The sequence below is a fragment of the Glandiceps talaboti genome, chromosome 3, assembly GCF_964340395.1.
Source record: "Glandiceps talaboti chromosome 3, keGlaTala1.1, whole genome shotgun sequence".
Taxonomy (NCBI): Eukaryota; Metazoa; Hemichordata; class Enteropneusta; family Spengelidae; genus Glandiceps; species Glandiceps talaboti.
The window spans coordinates 26,908,380-26,918,900 of record NC_135551.1 but is presented as its reverse complement, the minus strand read 5'-3'; the positions used below and the strand labels follow the sequence as shown (position 1 = coordinate 26,918,900).

General features: G+C 36.9%; 1 protein-coding gene across 1 annotated transcript in view; it reads left to right on the top strand.

Annotated features, from left to right (window-relative positions):
• Positions 1 to 603: 603 nt before the first annotated feature.
• LOC144433313 (uncharacterized) overlaps positions 604 to 10,521 on the top strand; it is a 39,401-nt gene continuing 29,483 nt past the window's right edge. The window contains exons 1-13 of the mRNA XM_078121621.1: positions 604 to 640; positions 1,569 to 1,711; positions 2,583 to 2,751; positions 3,444 to 3,620; positions 4,192 to 4,320; positions 5,359 to 5,490; positions 6,111 to 6,293; positions 6,528 to 6,662; positions 7,457 to 7,633; positions 8,147 to 8,278; positions 9,054 to 9,221; positions 9,597 to 9,728; positions 10,278 to 10,460. Coding sequence (XP_077977747.1) covers positions 604 to 640; positions 1,569 to 1,711; positions 2,583 to 2,751; positions 3,444 to 3,620; positions 4,192 to 4,320; positions 5,359 to 5,490; positions 6,111 to 6,293; positions 6,528 to 6,662; positions 7,457 to 7,633; positions 8,147 to 8,278; positions 9,054 to 9,221; positions 9,597 to 9,728; positions 10,278 to 10,460 — 1,897 coding nt within the window. The remainder of the gene's footprint in view (positions 641 to 1,568; positions 1,712 to 2,582; positions 2,752 to 3,443; positions 3,621 to 4,191; positions 4,321 to 5,358; positions 5,491 to 6,110; positions 6,294 to 6,527; positions 6,663 to 7,456; positions 7,634 to 8,146; positions 8,279 to 9,053; positions 9,222 to 9,596; positions 9,729 to 10,277; positions 10,461 to 10,521) is intronic.

Here is a 10,521-nt window from a genome sequence, read left to right as displayed (position 1 = left end):
AATTCGCACGCACCAAATAGAACCCAATAGAATACGCCTGAAATTTCAAAAAATACCCAGTAATTAAATTGGGAAAGACGAGAATAATCTATTAATTCCAAGGGGTTCCAGCGTTCCAAGACGGAAAATGATTTCTTCTTCCTTTAACCTCAATGCTTTCTCATCACCAGAAACCTTACAAATTCCTGAAATTGACATATCTGATACACTATGATCGTTTGTAATAAAATGCATAGATACGGGATAGTTACGATTCTTTTGTGTGGACAGTGTAGGCAATGAAAACACTGAAAATATATAATCAGTTATAATTCTATGGATAATTCTGTTTTTTATGTTGATTTTCCCACATGATAAGTAATTCCAACGTCTAATGTTCATTGTTTCTACTTCTTCAAAGATGTCGAAGCTCCTACTATAACATGCCCACCTAACATGAACCAATCAACGGACATTGGACAGCCAACAGCTACAGTATTTTGGCAAACACCAAAAATGTGGGACAACTCGAGACACTGGATCGAAAATAGTAACTATAAACCAGGTGACAAGTTTCCTATAGGTATCACAGATGTAGACTATTCGGTGAAAGACGCAGCAGAAATGGAAGACACGTGTTCATTTACCATTGATGTATACGGTATGTACATATTTAATGAGACACCGGTGACAATTGCATATTTTGTTTTTATTGTCGATTTTATATTGGCAGTTTTGTATGTATGTATGTATGTATGTATGTATGTATGTATGTATGTATGTATGTATGTATGTATGTATGTATGTATGTATGTATGTATGTATGTATATGTGTGTGTGTGTGCGCGTGCGTGCGTATGTATGTATGTATGTATGTATGTATGTATGTATGTATGTATGTACAGTCATTCAATTTAGCAGTCGGTTTTATTGATTTCACATATTTGATAAAGATTCCACAAGATGGTGCAAAATGACGTTGGACTTGTAGATATGAACGATCACTTTCAATGAAAGATACAGAAAAAGGTAGAATTAATGAGTGAGAGTACTGTTTATCATCAGATTTTATACATGTTATCAGTTGTATATTCAGTCCATCGATCGATCAATCGATCAACCAATCAATCAATCGATCGATCGATCGATCGATCAATCAATCAATCAATCAATCAATCAATCAATCAATCAATCAATCAATCAATCAATCAATCAATCAATCAATCAATCAATCAATCAATCAATCAATCAATCGATCAATCAATCAATCAATCAATCAATCAATCAATCAATCTAAAAACCCACCCACCCATCAATTAATCAATCAATCAATCAATAAATCAATCAACCAACCAACCAACCAACCAATCAATTAATCAACCAACCAACCGACAAACCAACCAACCAACCAACCAACCAACCAACCTACCTACCTACCGACCGACCGACCAACCAACCAATGAAGCAAGCAAGTAAGCAAGCAATGCTCGTATATTTAGCAGCATAGCAACATAGTTGTAAGTGCATGTCTGTTATTCATGATGAATATCCTGTATGTAAATAATTTGAATCATCCCCTTAAAACACAGATCATGAAAATCCAAAAATAACATGTCCTGCCAATATTGAGGTCAACACAGAATATAATATTGCCACAGCAACTGTGACGTGGGAAATTGCGACCGCAACTGATAACTCGGGAGATGTCGAAGTAGAACCAGTTTCTTGGTCGGTAAAACCGGGATCGACATTGCGCATAGGAAGTTATACAATATTGTACTTTGCCACTGACAATTCAGGAAATCGACGATCGTGCAGTTTTCATGTCACTGTCATCGGTGAGTTCTAATATGACAACAAATATTAATTCTCTTTTTTTCACTCATTAAGACATGTGTCGGGTCATGTACAAATGATAGTTTACCCATTAGCTAAACAAATATTATTTTATCACTAACTTTTCATCTTGTCATGGCAGATAACCAACCACCAACGATCACTTGTCCTAACGACATACAACAGTTAGTCGAGCCTGGGCCATACATTTCAGTTGACTGGCTTGACCCAATGATATCGGACAACTCTTGCTACAATTCGGTCACACACAGCACCACCTGTAGCTGGTCGGAAGGCGATAAGTTTCATAGCGACTTTAAGAAAAAATCAAAATTCTACATTGGTTCAACTGTTGTCACATACAGTGCCTATGACACCAGAAACACTGTCACTTGCAATTTTACGGTAACGGTAACAGGTAATACTCATTATGTTAATGTATTCATCACATTTGCATTATTACTGGTTTACATATGTTAGTTCAGTGGATTGTGAAATATGGGTTTCGCTTGTGTGCTACACACGAAGTTTCTAAAAACAATACACACAGCATTGAAGTAAAGATAGACAACATTGAATGTTTTAGTCACATACAAGTAGACAATGAATGCAAACTAAGCATTCACGCGTGTCAAAATCTGTATTTGTGTTGTTGTCTCTTGGATTGAATCTTTGCAATGGTAAATCAATCGTTACAGAATCAAGAGGACATTAAGCTTCTTCAATTTCAAAATTTTCGTAACTATTTGTTTCTCGATACCTCTCAGAGAAGTAAAGATTATCATTCTTTACTTTTGTTAATAGCCAAGTTTCAGCTTGCTGATGGGTTAACCATTCGCGAAGGGCGTGTCGAGGTCCAACAGACTGATTACTGGGAATCAGTTTGTGACAGTGGTTGGGATATTAATGATGCCAATGTAATGTGTAAACAACAAGGTAAGACATACCACATGTATTGACTTTTTGTTTTTTTTCCTCAATGTGTACCTTCTGTGTAAATTAGCTTCAGGTTAGCGTTGACAGGCTCTCTTTGATACAATCACGCACAAAGCAATAAGAAACTGTACATTGTACACATTTAAGATAACATTTCTTGCTTCATTTTGTCTATATTAGTAAATGAAATATACAACATACTTTAACTACACGCAGAAATACGGGTGCCAATGTTTTGATGTCTGTATTTGATATGGGCATGGTGGCAAATTCATGTAACATTTGGACATAATGTGGCAAGAAATTTTATTCATTCAATCTTAAATTCTTAAAGTGTAGCATGGGCAGTTTCTACTTGGTTTCTACGTGGCAGTATCAAACAGCACCAATGAACGCTAACATGAAACTGGCAGTAAAATTTCAAATGGCATAGACAAACTTTAGGTTGTTTACACTTTATGTTGAAACAATGATTTTGAACTTTCCGTTTTTAGAAGACATCACCTTGTAGTCTTTTGAAGATTTTCCCTTCTCGTTTGCGTAACAGATAAAGGGGCGTTGTCATTTTCATATTATGACATTGTCATTATTATAATTGTCATTGACAATATCTGTCTAGCTCAATCTCAGAAAAAACTGAAAATATCTTTGTCATTGTAGTAATAACTTAACACGTTTGGTCATCATTTTAGGATTTGATGATGGTGCAATAAAGCCTCTGTACGCCTCAGTCTATGGACGTGGAGAGGGTGTCGTGTATGGTATGGACCTTACTTGTGTCGGTACTGAAGATAGCATTACCAGCTGCCCATCACAGCAAGTCAGTGCAACGTGTGACCACTCAAAGGATGCTTCAGTTATCTGCAAAAGTAAGATAGGCATCTTTACTGTTGTAACATTGCAGTTCATTAAATCACAGACAAGATTGTGTTATTGTCTGTGATTAAAAAGTCGATTTTCCGGTTCCAAGATGCATTGTGCTAGGGGACGTTGTTTATGTTGTTAAGTTTAGTCGTGTTTTGTCCTCCGTTTGAACAACATTTTCATCAGTAAATGATGAAAAGACATGTTGACGTCTGGTTATGAGTGATTTTATAGAACAAAGACTAAATGCCATCAATGACAGAGAGGTATTTTACGGGTGAACACGGGGTACGGTCAGGTGGCAGCCCCCCCCCCCTAAGTAGCGTCTGCAAACCCCTCATCGCGTACACAATATATGAGTATAGAGAGACGCGCAATGCATCTTGGAACCGGCAACAGGCCTAGTCTATAACGATACGGGGATGTAGTAAACGCAGTGAAAACCCATATTATTATATGACATTGTCTGTTAACCTGTTTTATACATACTACGTGTATTTTCCTCGTATGGTTTTATTTTTTTATAGTGAAAACTATTGATGATTTTTTTGTGTCGAAATTATGCATTTTCTACAGGTAAAGTACGACTTGTTGGGAACACACCGTATGAAGGCCAGGTTCAAGTATTGTATAACAACGAATGGGGTTCAGTCTGTGACGACCAGTGGGATTTCACAGATGCCGCCCTTACTTGCTTACAACTTGGTATTGAACTCATCCTCAAATTGTCATTACTTTGTTTTAAATTGTTCTGTTTTACTATAATTGTTATTTTGTAGTTTAAAGCATAGAAAAACAAAGACAGACAAAACACATGTCAAGTTGTCATTAGTTTCTGATTTACAAAATACAATGGGATTTATCGATTGAAATATGACTAGTTTTCCGCTATGACTGTAACGATGATGTGATGGTGCTCGGGAAACCATCGACGAGACGATATTAATAACAATGACGTCATCGTCGAAATACATTCCTAATATGTGTAATGCTATACTAGGCATATAATCCAAACATATCTTAAGCTTACGCCAGTCTCCATTTACGGAAATTGTTGGAAAGTGTGGTGTACGAATTATTTACCACTGTTTACTAATTAATTTACTTACATATATATATGTATGGTTCATATTTTAAGGACTTTCTCGTGGAGCAAGAGCAACTCGTATTAGTTCTTACTTTGGAGTAAATCGAGCTGGTCCTTTATGGATGTCTAATGTACAATGCAGAGGTTCAGAAAACAACTTACTTGACTGTGCGGCACAAATACCAAGCATGCACTCGTCATGTTCAAGCAAAACTACTGCCGGTGTGATATGCAAAGGTATTTGTATGGTTTTTAATCCATCTATCCGTCCATTCATCCATCTATCCCTCCCTCCCTCGAGCTCCCTTCCACCCTCCATCCATCCACCCACCCACCCATGAAAGTGGGATCTACATGTAAGACACTACCATTTGAAAGATGATGATTGGATCTCCCTATAGATTACATATCTTCATATAGTTGGTGTGCCTTCTAGGAATGGCGCATTGATAGCTGTTCGTTTACCAGTGATCCCTAGGACGTTGTGGTATTTAGATCATTATCACACCTTTACTAAGGAAGTATCTTCATGTCTTTCCCAAGGATAGAGTATTGTTGTTGTTATCAGATGTTCGTGCAGAAGCAGGGAATTGGGGAAAGAAATTGAAAGTGTACATATTTGTACATTTATTATGATATTATTTTTTTTCTGACAGAACGAGTAAGAGTTGTTAATGGGGGTCGAAAAAATCGTGGTCGTGTTGAAGTCTTTATGGTTGGAAGATGGGGTACTGTATGTGATGATAACTGGGACATCAATGATGCCAATGTAGTTTGTCGTGAACTAGGTAAATGTTACACCTCGTACGTTGACACCATTTTACATCTACTGTAGCCGACATTTATTAATTACTTGCAAAAACGTTTGCCAGGTCTGTCAATGAACATGTTTCAAAGAGAATTCATCCAGTTTTTTGACTTTCAATGTAACAACAACAACAACAACAACAACAACAACAACAACAACAACAACAACAATTTGGATAGTCTCAACAAAACTCACCCTACAAAAGCTCAACAGGTCTGACTAGCTTTCAAGCTAAAGACTGGTTACTAGATAACACACGTCATAATTTAAAAAATAGGATAATGAAAGGAAATAACTAGTCACAGCTATTGGAATATTGACAATTAAAAACATTTGAATATGACACGCCTTAATTTGATATGTGCCATACATGAAATTACATTGTGAAAACGTTCGATCAAAGATTATTGTAATATAATCTTGGTTGGTTTTGGTACATGGTGATTCATAGCACGAATAGTACACCTTTGAATTCCTAGATAAAAGTATTTTCCGCTGCCATTTATTGTAAGATTCAAAGTATTTTGTCAAACTCTCAATTATGGCTGTAAATATATTATATGAAAACAAACGCTCACATGGTGTCAATATGTTTCACAGGTTTTGCTGAAGGAGCAGCCTCTGCCCCTAAATCCGCTGCGTGTGGTAGCGGTGACGGAGATATTTGGATGTCACAGACGAATTGTGGGGGACATGAACAAAGTCTTTTCTACTGTCCATCAAGGAAACAGTTTGGGATAGATAATTGCAACCATGGTAACGATGCATCTGTTGAGTGTAAAGGTAAGACGTGTATGCGCGACAAAAATACTTTTTGATTGGGGAGGAGTGGCTGGTGAAATTATCTACGCTCAATGCCTACAATTATGATTTTTTAAAGAAAACGTGCAAAGAATAACACAAGCGTCTGACTTTGATTATAATGTTGATATAGACTTTCCACTGAAAGGTTATTGTGGGGTTCACTGGCGATGTATTTTTTAAAATCAAGTTGAGTATTCTTGCATTTCCTCACAGAACCATCTGCAAGGCTGATTGGTGGTAACACCCCATATGAAGGAAGGCTAGAAGTTTTCATCACGCTTGAATGGGGGACTGTCTGCAATAAACGATTTCATTTGATTGATGCGGACGTTGTGTGTAGATCTCTCGGTAAGTGAAATCGTGTGAAGTCCGAGTCTAAATGATTTTATGAATATGTGCCAAAAGAGAACAAGAGTTGTCTCGGAGATTGATGTAGAGTTTCTAACTAAACGATACGATGCCATAGAATGAAAGAGCAGCATTAAGGATGTCACGAAGAGAATGAATAAACCAGACAAGTTCATACCTTTACATTTAATTTTATCGATTATTTAATAATTCTGTCTTTCATACTTACTAACTTCCTTTGTAAACGTTGTTGACAAAGCCAGAACCAAAGTTGCAACACTCAACTTACAAAGTTGGCAATCGATAATAAAAACCAAACTAGACGGACCAACTTGACATCAAAGATTACTCGTGCAAGATTCCCATGCTCTGATAACATTTATCATTCCTATATCATCCCCATAGCGTATAGTCAACACGTCATGTGTTTTTATCATTGATACAGCGATATGGGTAGATACTAGATGACAATACTTCTGACATATTGACTCTGTTCTTACAAATGACAACAAATTACTGTAGTTAAAAAATCCTACCACTGATGATAGATACATCTGGCAGGAACATATCCGTAAAGTTTGAATTTATAACAGACTCTAAGTCTAAACCCTTAGCCTTACGTGCTGCTAACGAGTTTTCCTTATTATGGAATGGTTGTATATAGTACGTCATCTCTAAAAGTCTTATATACCGGAAGGTTAGATGTCAAAATCTTGTTTTCCCGAAAGGAAGGTTTGGAAAAGTGAAGCTGTTCTAAATAAAATCCTGATACTATTGTTTCTTTTTCATTGAAGGTTACCCTCTTGGAGCTATTGATATTCTGAATGCCAATTATTTTGGTACTAGCACAGATCCAATATTGATGAAATTTGTCAACTGCGATGGCTCGGAACCAGGTATATCTAGCTGTGCCTACACCACGGATACAAACGATTGTAGCCACGCTAAGGACGTAGGGATAATTTGTGCAGGTATGTACCTTAGACGTATGGCATCACAGTCAATGGGCGCATGTTCGAAATATTTAAACATGATGATAGTACATAATTTATGTATAAATAGCCGCCACATAGGATGTTATGATCATGCCACTCTCCAAATTATTATGTACCTGACTCATACCTATATATGCACAATGGCCCTATATACATGTAACTTTCAGAAATCCTTGCAGAGCATACAACAACCCAATGGAACCTCTACAAAGATTAAAGCTTTCACATTGTACCCTTTGTCCTACCAGGTTCCGTTATACAGCTGGGTTGACTGAGCTAAATCCTGTTCAAGGACTTAAGTCATTCAACACAAATGGCGGTGGTGAGACTCAACTCGCAACTTGCAGATTTCATTCTAACCATTCAACGTAGTTTCCGTTTAAATAGTACTTTGTTTTCCGTCTTTTAGAAGCTAGTATTCACTGAAGAGATGGGATGGGGGTCAAATTTCTTCTTACCATCATATTTCTATTTCATTGCATTATGAAGCCAATGTTAGGTTGAGTGAGAAAACCTCAGATAACACAGGGAAAGTGGAAGTATACGTGGATGGTGTATGGAAGGTGATTCTTAATGATTTGTGGGACAAGCAAAATTCTGATGTCGTATGCAGAGAATTAGGTAAGTATGGCCTGTGAGTAGTTGGTTGCAGAGCAAAGGTTTTAAAATTAAAACCATTTCCCCAGAATCACCATCGTCTGGCTCGAAGAAAAATCGTACTATAACATTGCAACATTTCATCTTCACGGTGACAAAAATCTTATATATTGAGAAATTCAATCTTCTGACTGTGAGAAATATAACAAACACATTGTTGCACTGTGATTGGTGACGGTGTGATAAGACAGTGACATTATATACAATAAGATGTACCAATTGACTTTAATTAAGACATTTATTGAGTCAGGCAGTAACATCTACCAATGTACCAATGTTAATAAGAGTACTTCTGCCAATAAAGATAACGCCCTGTTTCAAGTGACATGGTTTTCATTGTATTTTGTCTTCAGTTAGTGCATGTCTGTATGTCAGTATGTATGTCAGTATGTCAGTATGTATGTATGTATGTATGTCTGTCTGTCTGTCTGTCTGACTGACTGACTGACTGACTGACCGACTCTCTCTCCCTCTATGAATGAATGAATGAATGAATGTATGAATGAATGAATGAATGAATGAATGAATGCATGGAGGTAGGTAGGTAGGTACATTGTAGGTCTGCCTTTTAATGTATGGTGATGCGTTAATGTAATTTGTATTGAGGGCGTTTCAAATGCGTTAAACTAATTACATAAATATAAATATGATTTCGCTGAGTTTTCCGTAACTTAGACTCTTGAAAAAAAAGGAAGTGGGTAGAAAATGGCACGGTATTCTAATTTCTCGTCTATTTTAGGTTTCACTTTAGGAGCTAATGAAATTGACTGCTGCCCGCAATATCCCCGGGGGTCAACACCAGTGTGGGGTGACAAAGTGCAGTGTAGAGGAAGTGAACGGAGAATTACCGAGTGTTGGCATACAGATACCATTACCGGTCAAAACGAAGTTGGAGTATCATGTAAAGGTAAACTATATTATTTTCTTGTTTGTCATAGTTTGATTATATTGCATTCCTTTATTTCCATCAAAGTTTAAACGTATTGTACGTACACTGCCGGTAAATAAGTGAAGGACAGGACAAAGGAGCCACGGTCATGAATCTGTCCGTCTCTGTACACTCATTTCATTTGAAGTATTCTTGCATAATAACACCAACTAAAACAGGCCGAGTTGCGCTGGTAGAGCTCTAGCCAGTTATTGTAAAACTCTAAGTTTGTACATGGTTTGGATATTCAATTATCACCGAGTCAATGTTATGCACATACACTGTAAATATTGAAACCTTCGATAAATTACGAAAGGCAACGTACATATACTACACTTTATGTATCCTATACAGTGCCAGAGGTACGTCTCGTTGGTTATACTCCATATGAAGGGAGGGTTGAAATGCAGATGAATGGAGAATGGGGAACAGTATGTGACGACGATTGGACCATCGATGATGCCAATATTATCTGCCGAAGCCTAGGTGAGTTCTTGTTAACATCGGCCTCGTATGCAAAATATGTTTTAACACACACACACACACACACACACGCACGCACGCAAACGTATATGTACATGTACACACAATTATATATATATATAGGCACACACAGGTATGTACACATAAACACACACACACACACACACACACACACACACATATATATATATATATATATATATATATATATATATATATATATATATATATATATATATATAGGCACACACATCCATCCATCCATACATCCATATTACGCACATATACATATACACATGCATACATACATACATACATACATACATACATACATACATACATACATACATACATGCATACACACGTACGTACATACATACATACATACATACCTACCTACCTACCTACCTACGTACCTACCTACCTACCTACCTACCTACATACATACATACATACATACCTTGTCACTTTGGTAACCATCATTTTCGTTACTGCCAAAAATCACCACCATTCACCATTCTAATACAAAGTTAAAATGTTACGATTTTGTAGGGTTTGAACGTGGAGCATCAAATGCCTTACCATCGGCATTCTATGGACCGGGAGTTGTTAATATATCGTTGCAGTATCCTGAATGCCATGGTCATGAACAAAATATAGCATTTTGTCCATCTGTGCGACCAACTAGGGGACTTGGTTGTACACACGATGATGATGTGTCCGTGCTTTGCAGAGGTAAATATTCATGTGTAATTACTGATTTTATTTTGTGTTTGTTTACATTTTCACAACATTT